Source organism: Ursus americanus, chromosome 26, assembly GCF_024610735.1.
Source record: "Ursus americanus isolate L20-20 chromosome 26, mUrsAme1.1.p, whole genome shotgun sequence".
Taxonomy (NCBI): domain Eukaryota; kingdom Metazoa; phylum Chordata; class Mammalia; order Carnivora; family Ursidae; genus Ursus; species Ursus americanus.
Genome location: NC_142152.1, coordinates 43,986,948 through 44,006,004, shown reverse-complemented (window position 1 = coordinate 44,006,004; position 19,057 = coordinate 43,986,948). Strand labels below are relative to the sequence as shown.

At 47.6% G+C, this 19,057-nt stretch overlaps 2 protein-coding genes across 2 annotated transcripts in view; one reads left to right on the top strand and one right to left on the bottom strand.

Annotated features, from left to right (window-relative positions):
- Positions 1 to 8,045, bottom strand: part of TDRD9 (tudor domain containing 9) — a 121,553-nt gene extending 113,508 nt beyond the window's left edge. The window contains exon 1 of the mRNA XM_087856292.1: positions 7,838 to 8,045. Coding sequence (XP_087712418.1) covers positions 7,838 to 8,031 — 194 coding nt within the window. The 5' untranslated portion in view covers positions 8,032 to 8,045. The remainder of the gene's footprint in view (positions 1 to 7,837) is intronic.
- Positions 8,046 to 13,083: 5,038 nt separating this feature from the next.
- ATP5MJ (ATP synthase membrane subunit j) lies at positions 13,084 to 18,390 on the top strand. Its single transcript, XM_045776197.2, has 4 exons — positions 13,084 to 13,231; positions 16,440 to 16,563; positions 17,530 to 17,553; positions 18,213 to 18,390. Exons 2-4 carry the CDS (start codon positions 16,440 to 16,442, stop codon positions 18,245 to 18,247), a joined length of 183 nt encoding a protein of 60 aa, XP_045632153.1. The 5' UTR covers positions 13,084 to 13,231; the 3' UTR covers positions 18,248 to 18,390.
- The last annotated feature ends 667 nt before the right edge of the window (positions 18,391 to 19,057 follow it).

The following is a 19,057-nucleotide window of genomic DNA, read 5'->3' as shown; positions in this document are numbered from 1 at the left end:
TCTGGGGCGCCTAGGTGGCTCAGTCAGTTAAGCGTCCAACTCTTGATTTCAGCTCAGGTCATGATCTCAAGGTCGTGGCATCGAGCCCCAGGTCAGGCTCCTTGCTGGGCATGGGGCCTGCTTAAGATTCTTTCTCTCCCTCTCCCTCTGCCCCGCCAGTCCTCTCTAAAAATATAGCAAATATTCAATACACAAAATTCAATATTTCATAATTTCATTAAAGTAGGAAATTAATCATTGGATTTATTTTTTTTTGTAAAGTCCCAGAATCTTTATCATTCTTCAAAGTAAGTCCAAGGAACCTAATATTTACAACTTTCTATTTGGAGATTTGTTTTTTCCCATCTAAAAAGAAAAATATTCAAGACTAGAACTCAATATCCGCTCCAAAAAAACCTTCTGACTTTTTTCCTGGACTCTTGGCCAACATCTACACCATTCTGACCAGGCCTCAGTTTGGTCTTTAATCCTGTGTCATATACGGTGTCAACCCGACCAGGGTTTAATAAGACAAGGTAAGTGGAAAGACAGCACTGAGTGGATCTAAAATAAAGACACCTCTCACTCCTGTTCCCTTTTGATTGTTTTCGTGAGCTATCTATCTAGGACTCTTTAATCACTATAAAAGTCTTAGAGTGGAAACCATTTGTGGGAAAGCTGAGTATCCCCAGAAGTGCATAAGTGCTTATTGTCCAGTGAATACGGAACAAACAAGAGTTTTAATACTATTGCCTCAATGGTGGTAACAAAATTTCTGTTTTAAACAACGTGGAGTTTGAATGCGGCACTAGAACTGGCCACCTCACCATGTGGAATAGGAAATACACAGCAGAAAGAGGCCCCAAACACTCCATTCTCCCCACAAGCCACCTCCATCAGCCACTACACAAAATAAATGATCAAGCCCACCGCACTTTTGAGAGGCACCGTTCTCCCTGTCCAGACAGGAAGAAGAGGATTTTCCTAAGTCCCTCCTGTCCGAAGCTTCCTGCAAGTGAAGGAGCTGCAGACGGTTATGTGACCCACTAGTCCAGGAAGAACAGGAAGCCCGCGTTGCTCTAAGTCACCCATGATGCAGTCAATTCCACAACCAGACTTTAAAGGGGAGTGGAAGAAATACACTGCATTTTGGTATGCAAAGTCTCCATCTCTCACTTTGTTTTGGCAATAACCTAATAACCACATTTCCTGTGAGAGCACTGGTGTATGTAATTTAAAACTACAGTTGTTCTAGAAAATCTACAAATCATACAGAAATTTTAACACAAATAACTTCCTGAATATTAACAGATCCTGCTTCTACACACTGGGCTGCTTACAGTTCCTAAAGCTGTCAAGAAGATGAAGGTCAAAAACGTAAGGGCGTGCAGATGCGGGAAAAGAATATCAGGAAAGCTTCAGGCATGTTTTATAAAGGGAGAGTGTCGGCACAGTGGCTAAAAGCTTTAGCTAGAAAATAATGAGATGTAAATGCACTAATCCACATAAAAGTACTGTGCATTCAATCCTTACCTTGAAAGTAGGTAATGTTATTCCTACTTGACAGATGAGCAAACAGCCTCGTATCAGGGAACAACGGGGCAGGATTCATGTCACTGTCAGGCCCCTGCACACCTCCAGCTCTAACTTACTCTCTGAGCTCCAAACGCATAGTCAATTGTCTACCTGACACCTCTTCTTGGATGCCCAAAGGCAAGCAAAGTCACAGAGGTTTGTTTTTTGAAAGGATAAATAAAAATCAAGAAAGAAACAAAAGAATTAAAACAACACGCATACACACACAAAAAGCACAGCTCTTTAAAAACTTCAGCTCAGTAAATGACACCACCACCAAGCCATCCAATTCTATAAGCCAGAAAGCTCAGAACCATTCTGGAGGGCAGAGGGGCCAAAAACACCTCACAAAAAAATAAGACTTGGGGCACACGGTAAGTGCTTTAGATGAGAAAAAAAATGTTGAAAGCAATGAGAGAGGTGGAAAAAGGAGGTGTGGGAGGACCGCTGCGGCTGTGGGGGCCACAGGAGACCTCTGTAAGAAGTAAGACATTGAACAGGGCCCGGAATGATGAGAGCAGTCAGTCACGGGAAGAAACTGGACTGCGGGGGGCAGGGGGATGACACTCCAGGCAGAGGGGTAGATGCAGAAGCCCCAAGGCAGAAATGAGTTCAGTGTCTTCCAGATACAGAAAAAATGCCAATGCGGCCAGAGTGCGGCCGATTAGGCAGACTCCAGACGGACAAAGGCCTGGCCCCGACGGGGCTACGTTTTATTCTGACGGCAATCTGTCCACAGAAAACTGCACACCTGCTCAAAGAACCTTAGGACTGAATGTTGACTCGAGAATTTGTTCATTCAATAAATAGTAACTGAGCACCCACCTCATGCCAGGTATTCTTCTGGGTGCTAGAATAAATTGTTGGGGGGGCAAGGACGGAAGCTAGGAGAATACAAACAGAAGCCTTCTGCAATAATCCAGGAAAGAGATGACGGTGGTTTATTTCGTCCAGGGTGGTGAAAGTATAAACAGTGAAATGTGCTCTTATTCTGGAAACATTTCACAGCACAGTTGCCAGGATATTTTGATTTTCATCGGATTGATTACACATACACCTTAGGGAAATCAGCTATGGTCAAAGGAGTAAGGCAGATTTCATGATTCAGTCAAGGCAGGAGTGGATAAGGAAGCCACTCTCATTTCCAGCATATCATAAGCAATCAATATTTGGGATCTACTAAAGCAGTTCACTCATGCAAACAAGTATCTGGGTTCCTACTACATGTCAGGCCCTGCACTAGGAGGTGGAGATCCAGGGATGTTCTAGTCCCTCACGAAGTCCTTACGTGAGGGAAACAACATAAAGCAATTCCATCCAAGTACTAAGAGATGCACATAAGGGATACCAGGCAAACAGTTGTTTATTTAAAGGGGGGAGGGTCACTCGCTTGGTTTTCCTCTGAGCCTTCCAGCTGTCCCTTCTCAGCCTCCTTTGTTCATTCCCTCTTGTCAACCTCTAAGTTCAAGGGCTCCAGGCCTGGGTCCTAGGACCTCTTCCCCCTCAGCACTCACCCACTAGGATACACCACCCATAGTCTGGGTGAGCTCATTGGTCTCAAAGCCTTAAATCCCCAAACATCTGGCTCCAGCCAGGTTTCTTTCCTCACCTCCAGACTGCCTACATTTATCGTTATCTGCTAGTAATGTCAAGTTAAAGTGTTCAAATCAAACTCCTGCTTCCCCATACACCAGCCCCTCGTGCAGTCTTGCTTTTCTCCGTAGATGGCAACATGTCCCAGCTGCTCAGCCAGAAACCTTGGTGTCACCCATGATTTTCTTCCCCACTCATGTTCTGTATCTGATCCAACCACAAAGCCCTTGCCTCTGTCTTAGAAATATATCCAAACTATACTACTGCCTTACCGCCTCCACTGCTACAGTCCTGGTCTAACCCACCATCCTCTCCCTTCTTGGATGATGTGTTAGTGAGCGTTCTCCAGAGAAACAAAACCAACAGGTTGTGTGTGTATACAGAGAGAGAGAGAGATTTATTTCAAGGAATTAGCTAGGCCAGCAGGCTGAAAACCCAAGGAGGGGTTGCAGTCCGAGTCTAAAGGGACTTGGCAGAATTCCTTCTTGTTTCAGGAGGTCAGTGTTTGCTCTAGCCAGGTCTTCAACTGATTTGATGAGGCCCACTCACAATTTAGAAGGTTATCTGCTTTACTAAAAATCCATCAACTTAAATGTTAATTTCATCCAAAAGCACCTTCACAGAAATATCCAGAATCATGTTGGGCCAAATACAGGCAGGATGGCCCAGCCAAGCTGACACATAAAGGTAATGTCACAGATGATACCAACAGACTCCCCTGATCTCCCTGTTTCTGCCCTAGGCCCGCTCCAGTCCATTCCACACAGCAGGGATCATCAGAGCTATAAGTCATGTCACAGCTCTGCTCAAAACCCCAGAATGCCCTCCAATGGTTCCCCAGTAGCCTCAGATGAAGCCTCCATTTCCCTCTCTGAGCTCCCCCATTCTCTCTCTCACAGCCACTCCACTTCAGGGGCATGTAGATACATAACACTTTAATTGATGGCACTGTGACCTACCGAACTAAAGCTGTTAAAAAGACAAAAAGGTCTTAAAAAAAACATGGCCTTTGTGAGCGAACAGAAAATAGGAATCCTTGGAGAATGACACATACATTAACATCTGTGCAAAGCCTACATACTTAAAAACAACAAGGCAAAAAGGGAAAAGTTATATACCCTGGAGTCAAACACATCCATCCTTACAATATAATAACACAGGGGATGGGGGTAACTTTCTCAACAAGTTATCTGATCCTCAGCTATAAATTGGGACTTCCCTTGTCAGAAGGACTGAGACTGTTGTGCGCCCGTGTCCCCTGACACAAAGCTCAACACAGCAGGCACTAACCCACATGAGACGTACCAAGAAGGAAACATCGAATTAGGTAAAAAATAACTGGGTAAAGAAATCCACCAGATATAGTGATTTGAAATGGTGAGTTTCTATGGGAAAGTTTTCTCTGGGACAAAGTACACTTGAAGCTGCCAAATGGTCTGATATTTTCTATTTCTCTTCTTCTAATGCTGGTGGTCACTACTCACATGACCTATAAAGCTGATTTAACAATGTTCTTGGGTGGGGCGTCTGGGTGGCTCAGTTGTTAAGCATCTGCCTTCGGCTCAGGGCGTGATCCCGGCGTTCTGGGATCGAGCCCCACATCAGGCTCCTCCGCTGGGAGCCTGCTTCTCCCTCTCCCACTCCCCCTGCTTGTGTTCCCTCTCTCGCTGGCTGTCTCTCTGTTAAATAAATAAAAATCTTTAAAAAAAAAACAATGCTCTTGTGGACTGAACTCCAAAGACTCAACGCAAGCTACTCTTACCCTGATTGCCTCCTCAGACATGGCTTCACTATGTGATATCCTATGCTCATAAAGCCTGTCTTCCTCTATGTCAAATGTATTCTCACCAATGTCAAAACCTCACTCAAACTCTCCTTTCCGGAAAGACATGAGTCAAAAAGCCAGCTGCTGTGGTTGAGACTGGCTTTCAGGTCAGCTCACCCTAAAACAATCCCAGCTCTACCCCTGTATTAGTGTTCTGTTGCTGCCATAACAAATACCACAAACTCAGCAATTCGGCAGTTGAAAACAACACAAATTTATCATCTCACAGTTTCTGTAAATCAGAACTTCAGGTGGACCCAACTAGGTCCTCTGCTTAAGGTCCCATGAGGCCAATATCAAGATGTTTGCTGGGTGGCTCAGTTAAGCCTCTATCTCTTGATTTCAGCTCAGGTCATGATTTCAGGGTCCTGAGATTGAGCCCCACATCCGGCTTCATGTTGATCATGGAGCCTGCTTAAGAGTCTCTCCCTCTGTCCCCCATCCCTACGCCCATGCCCTCTCCCTCTCTTCCTGTCTCTCTCTCTCTCAAAAAAAAAAAAAAAATGTTGGCAGGGCTGCATTCAAGAGGCTCATTCGGGTTGTTGGCCAAATTCAGTTCCTTCAGGTTGTAAGACAGAGGTCCCCAATTCCCTAATGGCTGTCAGCTGGGATTCCAACTTTTCTCCCAGCTGCCCACGTTCTTCTCCTGCTTCCTTTGTGGCCCAGTCAAGCAACAACTGGTCAAGTCCCTCTCATGTTTCAAATACCTGGCTCCAGTCGGGGAAGGTCTCTGCTTTGAAAGCTCGTATAATTAGACAATCCAGGTAATCTCCCTATTTTAGGATCTATAACCTTGATTACATCAGCAAAATCCCTTTTGCCATGCAATGTAAGTTCCAAAGGTTCCACTGGTTATCTTTGTGTGGGGGGGTGTGGCTCATTCTACCTTCCATGACTATTTATCACAGGAAGTTAGGCAAGCCACTTTACCACCCAAGTCTGTTTCTTTCAGATCTCTACACAATCAAGACAATGCCATCAATTTCAAGGGGTTCGTTTCAAGGATTAAATAATACAGCTGTATCTGAGTGCCTACTACATGGCAGAACCTCTGGCCTTAGGCATGTGCTAAGGGCCCAGGACAGGACTTCCAGAAGTACTACTCAGACTCAAAGCACTATACAGACTAGCAAACCACAACATTATCTGCCCGTCTCTAGTTATTTGCCTGTTTCTAGCTACCTACAGATGTTGAAATGTTTATGGTAATTTTACAAAACAATTTTACATGTTGACTATAATAATATTTTAGATGGGGCTTATATTTTGTCTCTTGTCATTCCATTACTCTGAAATTTCATTTTTATTGATTTTTCAAAATCTCAGTCCATGAAGGACTGGAAATTTTAAAAACTGACCCTTCGTAGTTAGAAGAACATTTAAATCTGTACTTTCCCTTTCTGAAAAGGTCAATAATTTACTTCCACTACCACAATGAGTTATTTAAAAGCAATATTGTTTTGCCTGTTACAAGGGAATAGCCTACGGGATCATTCACCAGAGTAACTGAAGGAAACGAAGTGTGCAGAAACAAACAAAACAACCACTCTACAAGTTGCACAAGGGTCTCTTTGTCTCTTCCTTGCACCCAACAAAAAAAATTTGCCAAAGATCCCAAGTTACCCTTGACTCTACAAGGGCCTGAAGCTTGTCTACAGATGCAAGAAACAAACCCATGAAAACTTGATGGGGCCAACAAACAAGAGTAACTTTTTTAAAAAGTAAAAAACAAAAACCACCCTCTGGGCTGTAATAGGTGTTGAACTTGGGAGGGAGGAGAGTCCAAGCAGTGACTCAGATACTCCAAGATGGGACTACTTCCACACTGGCCTGCTTTAAAGAGGGAGCAGGCGTTTCTACACACCAGATGTGGGTTTTTTAAAAACGGAAGGCCTCCTCTTGCCTTTTTATTTCCATCAAAATCATGCGAACAGATAAACCAACAGCAGTTACTTCAGTCAAAAAGGAGTGGGAGGAGGGGCATTAATAAAACTGAACAGAGATCCAGCATTCCAGCTGCTTGATATTCACCCAAATGGGCAGAAAACTTTTGACCCACAAAAACCTGCATAGAAATGTATACCACAGCTTTACTCGCAATTGTCAAAACCTCGAAGCCACCAGCATCCTTCAGCAGCTGAATGCAGATTGTGGTACATCCATCCACAGCGTGGAATATTATTCAACGCTTCAAAAAAAAAAAAAAAAAGCTACCAAGCCATGAAAAAAAAAATGTTGGAAACTTAAGTGCATATTGCAAAATCAAAGAAGCCAATCTAAAAAGGCAACACATAGTCTGATTCCAACTATAAAACACTGGAAAACGCAGGAAAGATAGAGGGCTGGGGACGTGGGGGTCAGGGAGGGACGATGAAGTGGGACACAAAAGGCAGGGCAACTGTTTGGTAGGGCGGAGGATACACGCCATACACCTGTCCACAACCACGCACACCGCCACCAAAGTGCACCCTCAACTACGGGCTCTGGTTACTGAGAACGCGGGCACAGGGGTTGCTCCGTCCTAACACATGAACGACACTAAAGCAAGAGATGAACATCAGGGATGTTGGTGGGGGTGAGGGAGGAACACAGGGCTTAGGGCTTCACTCGATTTTTCTGTAAACCTCAACGGCTCTAAAAACGAAGCCTATTAATGAAACACTGAGAAAGGGAACCAAACTCTGGGATGGCTCGGCCTCCGGAAGAAGCGAGTTACCCCGGCTTGGGTCACTGGGCGAGGCCTTTCGGACAGACGGCTAGCTCCGGGGCGGCCTGGGGCCAGGGGTGGGGTCACGCGGCGCCTGGGGAGGCCGCGCAGCCACCGTCCCGCCCCCGGGCCGTGCCCACGCCTCGCCGGCCTCCTACCTCCTGGACGCCACGGGCTGGGCCTGGGCCTGGGCCGCGGGGCCCAAAGCGGGCGCCGCGTCCCGGCGCTGCGCCTCGTCCCTGGCCGCCTCGGCCGGGAAGGCGGGCGGCGAGCCCAGCAGCTCCACATTCGTCACGGTCTTGCCGATCGTGAACCAGTCGTTGATCTGATCGAGAGTGAGCTTGCGCAGCATGCTCCCTGCCTGGCGTCGACGCCTCCTCAACTGCCCCCGCGGTGCGGCGGGAACAGACGACGTCGGGAACGCGACGGCGCAACGTGGTGACGGCGGGAACGCGGCTTCGCCCCGCCCCGCCCGGGCTTTCCAATCAGAACGCGCCAGCGCCCACGCGGCCCAAACCTCGTGCTTCCGGCCCCGCCCGCCCAAGCCCTCCAATGAGAACGTGCCTGAGCCAGCGCCCGCGCCGCCCGGACCGCGTGCTGCCAGCCCCGCCCCTCTGCGCGTGGGCAGTCCTGTGGGCAGCGCCTGCGCCGCCGTGGCTGTCCCCGAGTCAGCCAGCTTGACCCTCTGGGGGCCCCGGGATCAGCCACCAGGGGGTGCAAGAACCTAGTCTTGGCTCGCTCTCCACCTGTTCCCTCTAGGATCCTGTCCGCGGCATGGTGCTCCAAGCCGACAAGGGACAGACATTGATTGAGCTCCTGCTGTGTGCCAGGCCCAGTGCAGAGCTGCCGGGGTGCTGTGCTGAGAGACCTCAGGGTAGGAGATGGAAGGAGAACGAGAGAAAGGATCTGAGTGTGTATCGTCGAGGTAAACAGCTGGCTGCTAAACTGGGACACCTTGCACCTGACCTGGGGACAGGAGCAAGAAGGTCAGGAACGGCTTCTGGGAGAAAATGACATCGCAGTGGACACCTGCAGGATAACCAGGAAGGAGGCAGGTGAAGGACATTCACAGGCAACGGTACTCTCCATGGACGGAGGCCTGGAGGCACAAGGCCCCACGGCCTGAACTGGGGGCCTGGAAGAAGTTCTGTGGGGCCACAACATAACCAAATGGGATTCATCTTCTTTCCTAAACCTGCATTGGAGGTGCAGCGCCGTCCACACAGCTAGAGAGGAAGAGGCGGCGGGAGGTACTGATTTGGTGGTCATCAGCAAATGGAGCGTGGTAAGACCCCGAGAGCAGCTGAAATGGTCCAGACTGAGCTCTAGAAGAGTGAAGGTGGAGGACAGCACCCTGGGAAAGAGCCTGGAAGATGAGGCAGGGGTGGGGGAACGCAGCAAAGGTATACAAAGGAAGGAAGACAGCAGGAAGAACAAGAGTCGCGTGACTGCCTGCCCGCCATCCTACTGTCTGCGCCAAGTCTAGCACCCCGTGGGCTCTCGGGGAAGACAGTGCGAAAGTGTACGTGGGAGGATCCAACAGCCTGGCGCTGACCAACATTGGGAAGTCTAGTGAAGGCCTAGAAAGTGCTCCAGGGGTGGCAAGCAAGAGGTCAGCTTGAGGGCAGTGCAGACAAGGCCCACAAGGCCGGGGTTAAGCTCTGCTGTTTCACAAAAAAAATGAGCCCGGCCTGGTGCTGGGCCAGCGGTCCCAGGTCCAGATCCGCCACACCACTAGTTTCTATTGTGGGCTCTGGGCCTCCTGCTCTGACTTTTCCAAATACGGCAGCCTGCAAAAGTGTCCCTCACACATTTTTGGCAATGAACCTGTTTTGCCTTAAATAAAAATGTAATCATAAAGTCATTGAGACTCTCGATCTGTCATTCAGAATTGACTAAAAATAAGGTAACTTCATACTTTATGTGAAGGCCAGCACATGTTCTAAATTTCCCAAAATACATCGAAACCACTTCAAACAACTATGAAACTCAAATTTGTGTCTCCACACTGTGTCATCCCCTGTCAGCGTCAGAGTCCGTTTTCAGGTGGCAGTCCTTTTTTTTGAAGAGGTTTCCTTTAACGAGAACATTTTCTAGAGGGCTTTTTCTTTTTTCATTTGAATATAGTTGACACGCAATGTTACCTTAGTTTCGGGTGTACAATATAGTGATTGGACAACTAGACATTACACTGTGCTCACCACACAGGTAGCTGCCATCTGTCACCACGCAGCACAATCACAGCATCACTGACTGTTTCCTACGCTGTGCCTTTCATTCCCAGGACGTATTCCTTCCGTCGCTGGAAGCCTGCACCTCCCACCCCTCTTCTCCCATTTCACCCAAACCCCTCCTTCCCTCTGGCAACTGTCAATTTGTTCTCTGTATTTGTTGGTCTAATTCTGCTTGTTGGTGGTGTATTCATGTTTTTTAGATTCCACATGTAAATGAAATCATACGATAATTATCTTTCTCTGACTTATTTCACTTAGCATAATACCCTCTAGGTCCATCCATGTTGTTGCAAATGGCATGATTTCATCCTTTTCATGGCTGAGTAATAGTCCTTTGTGTGTGTGTTTGTGTGTGTGTGTCTCTTCCTTATCCATTTGTCCATTGATGCACACCTGGGCTGCTTCCATATCTTGGATATTATGAAAAATACTGCAATAAACATAGGGATGCATTATCTTTTTGAATTAGTGTTTTTGTTTTCTTTGGGTCAATATTCAATATTGAAATTATTGGATCATATGGTATTTCTATTTTTAATTTTTTGAGGAGACGTCATACTGTTTCCATGGTGGCTGCACCAATTTACATTCCCACCAACATTGTTCAAGGGTTTCTTTTTCTCCTAAGTGTTTCTCTTGCCAACACTATTTCTAGTCTTTTCAATTTTAGTCATTTTAACAGGTATAAGGTGATTGGAAGGCTTTTTCTGTGTTCTTTGAACCTTTTGGGTTACTCTCCTTCAGTCCTCTTGAGTTTTGAGTTTTTAACTGCAGCTTAAGGAGACTGTCTTGATGCTTCAGTTTCAAAATTTGTTCTCATTTAATTGCCATTTTCTCAAGTGGTAGTTAACATTCTGTGTCATCATAGAGAAGAGCTCTGACCCCTTCATTTGGTAGTTCTTGGTGCTTCATACTCAATTAGCACAGCTCAACCTGCATTCCTGTCCAAAGTCGAAAGAGACAGCTTGACAGTTCTTAATAGGCTTGTGGACATTTAGACCAGAGCACAGAGGAAGCCGCGGGCCTTGGTGGAGGTTTTGTATATTTGCATTCCCAGGACAGCTTAAGCTGCAGACCCAAAGGGAAAACAAGCAGCTGAGACAAATACAAATGATGTTGGTGCCAGTAAGCAGCACTCTTGGCAAAGTGGAAGAAGCTGTGTCCCAAGTACTTTCATGTCTTCTCTGACCTCAGCGGCAAAACGCAGAATTCTGCACCATGCATAAATCTGCTGGGGTGGCTCAGTTTTCAAACATTGTTTCCTTTGAAGATGTATTTTTCATAGGATGTTTTGGCTTTGCAACAAAAGACATGAAAATTCTGTTGATCTCAAGTGGAGTTTGAAGTTCAAAAGCTTTGTTATCTTAAAATAGATCATGATGATGCTCCTAAGTGGTTCCTAAATGCTTGTTGTCGTCCTCAGCAGTTTCCTACCTTATTGTAAGTCTCAAACATCCTTTTCCAAGACAGTGGTTCTCAAACCCGGTCCTTATCTCAGGACCCCTTTATACTCTTAAAAATTAATGAAGCCCCTAGAGAACTTTTGTTTCTGTGGGTTACATCTACTTTATTAGGGATTACAACTGAGACACTTTTACTTATTAATTCATTCAAAAACAACAGTAATAAACCCATTTGATGCTAAGGGAATATTTTTATGAAAAGTCACTATATGTGTGCGAAGAAGGACACTTTTAGATTTCTGTAGATCTCTTCATGTCTGCCGTCACAGCTGCATTCTTATACCTGTTTCTGTCTTCGTGCTGTTGGGACATCACAAGTCGGCCTCTGGGAAACTCCACAGAACACGTGTGAGATACTCCTAGCGAAAAAGACAAATAACATTTTACCAAAGTTACGAAAATAGTTTTGATCCCAAGGGTCCTTGGAAAACCCCAAACCACACTTTGAGAACCACTACCCTAGAATAGCAAGACTTTCAGGTGGTGAATGCAGCTTTCATTTGATCCTAAGCTTTTGTCCCTTTGAGGCAGGACCATGGTTGTGGCTTTTCCTTCCTGGGTCCTCATCCTTCCATCTGAGCTCTCTTTCCTTCTGCCCAAATAATGAACACTGATTTTTTTTTACACTGTGCATCTACTGGTGACCATTGCCACAGTTTTTGTTGTCCAAAATGTCTTTATGTTGCCTTCTTTACTGAAGGCTAATTTCTGTATGCATAGAAGTCTAGATTGGCAATTAAGATTTTCTCCTCATCTTTAGTTTTCTGTGGTTTTATTATGATGTTTCAAGGTGTTGGTCTATTTTCATTTACCTGCCTGCTGGGTTTCTGTAAGGCTTTTTGAATCTTTGGTGTACTTTTTCCCCATCACGTCTGAAAAATTCTCAGCCAGCCATGCTCTCTTCCAATATTTCTGCCCATCTCACTCTCCTTTCCTTCTGGGCCTCCAATAACACATATGAGGGACTTTTCTGCCGTACCCTAGTACTCTAATAGAATCTGCTGCTAAACCTGCCGTATTTCTATTTGGCTCTTTTTCACATCAGCTAAGTGGTTGTTTCTTTTTTTTACAATTTGCAGTTTTCTGCTGAAATTTTCAGTCTTGTTTATTTCCTTGCACATAGTAAGCAGGGTTGTTTTCAAAGCCTGTGTCTGTTAAGCCCAGTGTCAGTTGACTACAGCTACTCTGCACAGGAATTGCCGCATAAAAACGTGCACCACAAAAAAGTTAATACACAGAGAAAGGGCAAGAAAACCACAGAGGGGAGACGACTTCCCATGCTTTATTTTTTTTTTTAATAAAAAATTTTTATTATGTTATGTTAGTCACCACACAGTACATCCCTAGTTTTTGATGTAAAGTTCCATGATTCATTACTTGCGTATAACACCCAGTGCACCATGCAATACGTGCCCTCCTTAATACCCATCACCAGCCTATCCCATTCCCCCACCCCCCCTCCCCTGTGAAGCCCTCGGTTTGTTCCCAGCCTTTAATACAGCAAAAAAACGGCGCCTTTTTCACGTTGACCAACTCGTCCGCTTTGTCCAGGACCCTCCCGATTTCAGCACCGAAAGTCCTGCGCCCAGGACACATCCGAAGGGTTAGTCACCGAAATACGACGCACGCGCACACACAACACACACGCACGGCGCTCCGCTGGCTTGCGGCACCGGGGCGACCGCTGGGGGCGCTGTGGCGCGCAGGCAGGGCCCGGGAGGCGCTCTGGCCTCGGAGCTCCGCCGCTCCTTCCGCCTTCCCGGCGGGCCCCGCGCGGCGCCTGCGTATTCGGTGACCTTTCTAAGTCGTTAATGGTGGGTGTCGCGGCGGCCTGAGCCGGGGGTCTTGCGCGGAGGTGAGTGCAGGGGATGCGGCCGGCTGCTCTGAGCCGGGCGGCGGGGCGCAGGGCGGCGGGCGAGAGTGCCGCCTGGCCCCCGCTGACCTTGGGGTCCTGCCGCGGCCTCCAGCCGGTGAAAAAACACGCTCCGCGGACTGGCGGGTCGCCGGACGTCCTGCCCTGTCCTTTGGGCAGGAGCGCCGCAGTCCTGTGATGGGGAGCACGTTCCGGCCGTACCGGGGCTGGCCACCTGCCCGAGGGCGCGCCGCGCTTAGTGATGGAGCCCCGACCCCGGTCAGGAGCGCCTGCCCCGCCTTTAGTATCTTCTCTCCTTTGTACCTCGGGTTTCCTTGCAACGCACTGCTCTGCGGGTTACCCCGTGCACAGCAGAACGCCTTGGGGAGGGGACACGGGGCCCACGACGGGATCAGAGGCAACGGTTGCGACTGTGTGGCACTTAGCCCTGGAATCTCAGTCTGGGCCTTAGCGGGTCAGACGTACCCTGTCTCCCGTGTAAGGCCAGCTAATAGTTTGCTGTTAATGTGCCCAAAACTTCGCAGACACAGTGGACAACCATTTGACCAAAGGCTGGGCCTTTGGAGGAATGAGTGCTTTGAACCCCCCACGTAATGGTAATGCGGACGGACAGTGGACGCAGATGGAAAAGGGAGGGGGCCTCACTTTATTAAATAGTGGGAACAGGTCACTTCTCCAGTAAAATAGCACAGCTTTGGCGAAAAGGAAAGTCGGGCGGGGGTAGGTAAGTGTTTGTAGCTCAGGAGGCAGCAGTCGGAGATAATTCTAGGTGAGGAGACAATGCTGGGGGCCCAGGGTCCTGAGCAGAAAATGGGGTAGCTGGTGTTTCTGCAGCCCCTTCTTCCCTCCTTTGCACTCTCAGTGTGCTTCGCTGTTTTCCATCCAGATCTTCATCTGGCCTACGTGAGGGCATCTTCTTACGTTCTCCCTCTTAGAATCCAGGAGGCTGGTACCACTACCCTCAGCTGGGTATTTGTAGCACTTCTTCCTGCTGTTGCTGTGACCGTTGACCAGCTGGGCCATTCACGTTTCCTCCTTGCATGCCAGCGAGAGCCCTGTGGGGCAGGTGGACATACCCCTGTGTCACGGAAGGGCAACCTTCTGAAAGGACAACTCCAAGGACTTGGCCAAGCTTGGGATTGGAACCCAGGATTCTGGCCCCACCAGGAGCTGGAACACCTTCCTGCCCAGTCACTGCTGGGCGCAGGGAGAAGGGGAATGCCCTTGGTCCCTCCGAACTCTTCTTCCCACCTGGGGGTTTTAGAGGCCTCCTGCAGGTCCTGTTTGTGTCTTCTCAGGCACCTTCTAAGGGTGGGGTTGATGGTTTCTGGGATCCTCATGTTGTGGCAGAGCATCCCAGTCTGAGGACAGGAAGTGTGAGGGCAGACGTCTCTGCAAGGGGTTCCAGGAGGACACAACCACCACGTCCTTCAAGGTCACATTTGGGGCGGGGGATGGGGCTGGCTAGCGTTTAGAATGGTGCCTCAGCCTGCATAAGTCCTCTTCTCAGAAGAGCTGGCAGCCAGTCTTTGGAGCAGATCTTCCTAGTAATGAGGATTGGAGGGCAGAGTGATTCATAGATCCAGCTGTGTGATCTCCAGGAACTCTCTCACAAGTAGCCACATTGTAGGGGTTAGGCAGTAGTGCAGGAGATAAGTATGTAAGCACTTTGTGAATGCTGTTGGCTTTGCATGACATTCTTAGAGTAAAAGCTTAATTCTTCACTGTGGTCCTAAATGACCCCGTTCCTCCTTCATCCCATAGTCCAGCCGTGGTATTTCACATAACAGCTCTCAGCAGAGGACACCAGACACTAACTACTTGATGCAGAGGAACTGCTCTTCATAAGAGCCCTTTCTGGGTGGGTGGTGTTTTTATCCGTTTTCCAGAGGAAGAAATTGAGGCACTTGAAGTTAGCGAGAGAGCAGCAGAGCTAGGATTTCAATCTGGGCAGCCGCTGTGGCTTCCCTTTCCTTCCGGACTCTGCAAGTCTGTCCTGACCTGGGGTCTTGGCACATACGCTGCCTCTGCCAAGGACACTGGCTCGTAAGGGGCCGGTGTCTTATCCCTTAAACAATGCCTGCCACCTAGTACGCGCTCAGTTCACGTCTGCTGAGTAACGATCACGCCAGAGAAAAAGGAAGAGAAGCAAAATTCCGTGTAGCCCAGACAGTGACGCAGAGGAGCGGTGGATGAGGCGCTGGTCAGGGTGGGGCGAGCGGCATTACTAGCTGAAGCCAAAGTAGTGTTTCAAGGAAAGTGCAAAGTACTTGGATCTGGTTATTCCTGACAATGATTTGAATGACTGTAGTTTAATAGACCACTTGAGATGTTACAAAGTTAAAATGAAATCGAGGGCATCAAATTTTAGAGTCTAGTAAATTGTAATCAAAACCTTACTTTGAGACCTGCCCACAAAAATGAACTTTGTCAGTTCAGCACTTGATTTTTTCTCTCCATCAAATCCAGTAATTCAGTAAGTGTTTTTATTCATTAAGTAAATGATGTCGTAATTGCAGTTCTTAGGAAATGACGTCGTCATCCTGCGCCGTCTGCATTTAGCAACAGATTTCGAGGCTGAGTGTGGCTCTCACGAGGACCTGTGTTCTTTTTCAGCTGTGAATGCCAGCTTCACATGGTGATGCAAACATACTAGTTTTTTGATCTAAAAGTTTAAAAAAGTGTGTAATTTTGGGCGTAGCGTCAGTGGAGAAAAGCTGTCAGGGAGAGGAACGTTCGGGATGGTGCGGGATGGCACGGCCTGGGTGCTCTGGGGCTCGAGGGGTGAGGGGTGGCAGAACACCAGAGGGCCGAGGTTGGCAGCAGAGCTGCTGAGCAGGGGCCCCATGTCGGGTAGGAATGACTGTGGGAGACTGGCCCGTGTGGAACAGTTGTAGGAAACCGTCAAATTTAAGAATATATGAGAACGTCTTACCAGTTAGGTTTAAAACAATTGTCACGGTGGGGCATCTGGGTGGCTCAGTTGGTTAAGCATCTGCCTTCGGCTCAGGTCATCGTCCCAGGCTTCTGGGATAGAGACCCACATCAGGCTCCCTGCTCAGCGAGGAGTCCACTTCTCCCTCTGCCCCTCCCCCACCACTCGTGCTCGCTCTCTACAATAAATCTTAAAACACAAAAACAAACAAAAAACGATAGTCATGGCAATGTTTATCACTGTGTACTTTTTCAGATGCTTCAAAGCCTTATCAAAAATGTTTGGATCCCCATGAAGCCCTACTATACCCAAGTTTACCAGGAGATTTGGTTAGGAATGGGGTTGATGAGCGTCATCATTTATAAAATCAGGAGTGCTGGTAAGTTTCTTTATGTAGATGCATTAGCAATCAGGATGAATGTCATTTTTAAAAGGAATCATCATTCATATTGTAAAGGAACGGTGGTTCTTACCGAGAACTGAGCATCAGAACCCTTTGTTAAAATGTGGGGAGTGGGGCGCCTGGGTGACTCAGATGGTTAAGCATCTATCTTCGGTTCAGGTCATGATCCCGGGGTCCTGGGGTCAAGCCCCACGTTGGGCTCCCAGCTCAACAGGGAGTCTGCCTCTCCCTCTCCCTCTGCCTCTTCCCTGCTTGTGTTCTGTCTGTCTCTCTCTCTCTCTCAAGTGAATAAATAAAAATATCTTTATAAAAAAATAAAAATAAAATGTGGGGAGTACATGTCAGCTGTAGGAGACATTTGAGGGTAACTGGGAAATTTTGAACAAGGCCTTGATAACGGGATTCTGAGTTTCCTAGGTGTAACAGTGGTGTTTTGAATGCATGGGAGATGTCCTTCGTTGGAAGAGATGGGGGCAGAAATTGTGAAGGGTGGAGTGTCCTGGCGTGTGGTGTGTTATATGTTTCCCACTGCTGTGAACATTTGAACTGTTTTCATGATAGGAGTGAGGGCAGGGTGACCATTGGAACAGAGATGACTCTGGTACAGAGATGAGGCTCAGTCACGTATTAATAAGCAATTGGTTTAGAAGAGGAGAGAAGGGAGAAAACTTTGAACTGCAAGACGAGTCTAGGGAGTGGTAGGAAGTAGAAAGTCCTGCAGATTCTGAAGGACTGTTCAGCTGTTCACAGAATGTCTTTGGTGGAAGTGGTACCACTTCTTGGCTGGGAGACACTGTCGAAACTCCTGTTTTCTGAAACTTCCAGTAACCGTTTTACTTAAGCTATGAACTTTTCAGCCAAATGTCGATTTCAGCCATGGATTGACCAAAAAAGTTTTTGTAAAGTGTTAATACAACTGATGTTTCTTTCTTTTTATTTCAGATAAAAGAAGTAAAGCTTTGAAAGGTAAGATTTTTGCTTCTTCGAATGGATGGGGAACGAAAAACACCATCACACCTTTTCAGGACGAGGTGTATCACTGCTTACAAATGTGTAAGGTGCAGTGGGGATACTTGAGAACATGAAGTGAGCTGTCCCTACTGGAAAAGAGAATTCTGAAGGTCTTACAGTCTGAATGTTAAAAACCAGTGCTCACCCCCTGGGCCAAGTGTAACTTCCTGGGCTGCCAGAAAAATCAGGGGTTGCCGCTGCCACGAGGAGAGAGCCCGGGCTCGCTGTGCAGGGAACTGCCCTGCGAAATGTGTCTGGAAAGAAAGCACCACATAAATATACGTCCTGGTGCTGGATGTGTCTTCACCCTTTTTCCCAAGTGACAGTGAAACTGTAGTCATTTGAGTCCTCCCAAAGTGGCTGGTGGCCCCTGGAGAGAAGACGCTCCCTGCCCCGTCCTTGTGCTGGCGGGCAAGCTCCCGGGTGGGAGAGGGGATTACGTAAAACCTTTACACCTGCCAGGCGCTCCGTGTTTAAATGACCATCCATGCGTCCTCGTAGTGTTGAAAATTGTCATTTACAGTTTCCGATTCATTAATACGTGCATAATAATCTATCTTCCATGTTTTCCTTTCTTCCTCAATGATATCTGTATTATGCGTCTCTTGCTACAGCTTCGAGTCCTGCGCCTGCTCATGGCCATCACTGACCAGCTGCACGTGGAGCGCACGTCAGATGGAGCGTCAGTCTGGCTGTAAATCTCAGCGCGCTGTTAGATGGGAACGCGGAGCACCGCCATGCACTTGTAGACGTGTCCTCTGTGGCGTGAATAAATGTAACTGAGGTGCACCACTGCCTGTGCCTGTGTCCCTCTGTCAGCTCCCCCGTGCGCCAGTCGTGCCCCGAGTAGATGTTTGTCACACAGCAGACAGTCAGAATTCCAGCGAGCCATCCCATCCCAATTCCCGTAGAACTTGTGGGTTCCGTGTGGCCCTCACTTCTGATGTCTGATAAGTATCCGCTACACAGATGATTCTGCCACTTACTCTTGTGACCTCGCTAAGCCTTGTGTTTCCTCGTGTGGACAGCAGGGATGGCAGGTCAGTTCTCACCTAGAGTTGCTGTGAAGATCGGTAGGGAAGGTATGGAAAAGCATTAAACTGTAAAACACTGCAGAAATAAGGGATGAGATCATGTGGTGGCTGAAATTTATAAGCTCTAGAAGATTCTATCAGGAAGTCACTGATAAGGCAAAGCACATAATATAAAAAACTTAAGTGATATTTCTCCTAGTTCGGCTAAAATAAATACCACATGATACTTGCCTCCATCTCAGGCAATCACCAAACCCCTAGGATTGCACTTCTTTTTTTTTAAGATTTATTTTTATTTTCTAGAAAGTGGGAACGGGGTGGAGGGAGAGAATCCCAAACAGACTTCCCACTGAGTGGGGACTCAATCCCACGACCCTGAGGTCGTGAACTGAGCTGAAATCAAGGGTTAGTCACTTAAGGGGTGC

Excerpts from the sequence above, each read along its gene's own strand:
- ATP5MJ (XM_045776197.2), top strand. The coding sequence starts at position 16,440 with ATGCTTCAAAGCCTTATCAAAAATGTTTGGATCCCCATGAAGCCCTAC. Across the intron at positions 16,564-17,529 it reads TTATAAAATCAGGAGTGCTG|ATAAAAGAAGTAAAGCTTTG; the intron begins GTAAGTTTCTTT and ends TTTTTATTTCAG. Across the intron at positions 17,554-18,212 it reads AAGAAGTAAAGCTTTGAAAG|CTTCGAGTCCTGCGCCTGCT; the intron begins GTAAGATTTTTG and ends CTCTTGCTACAG.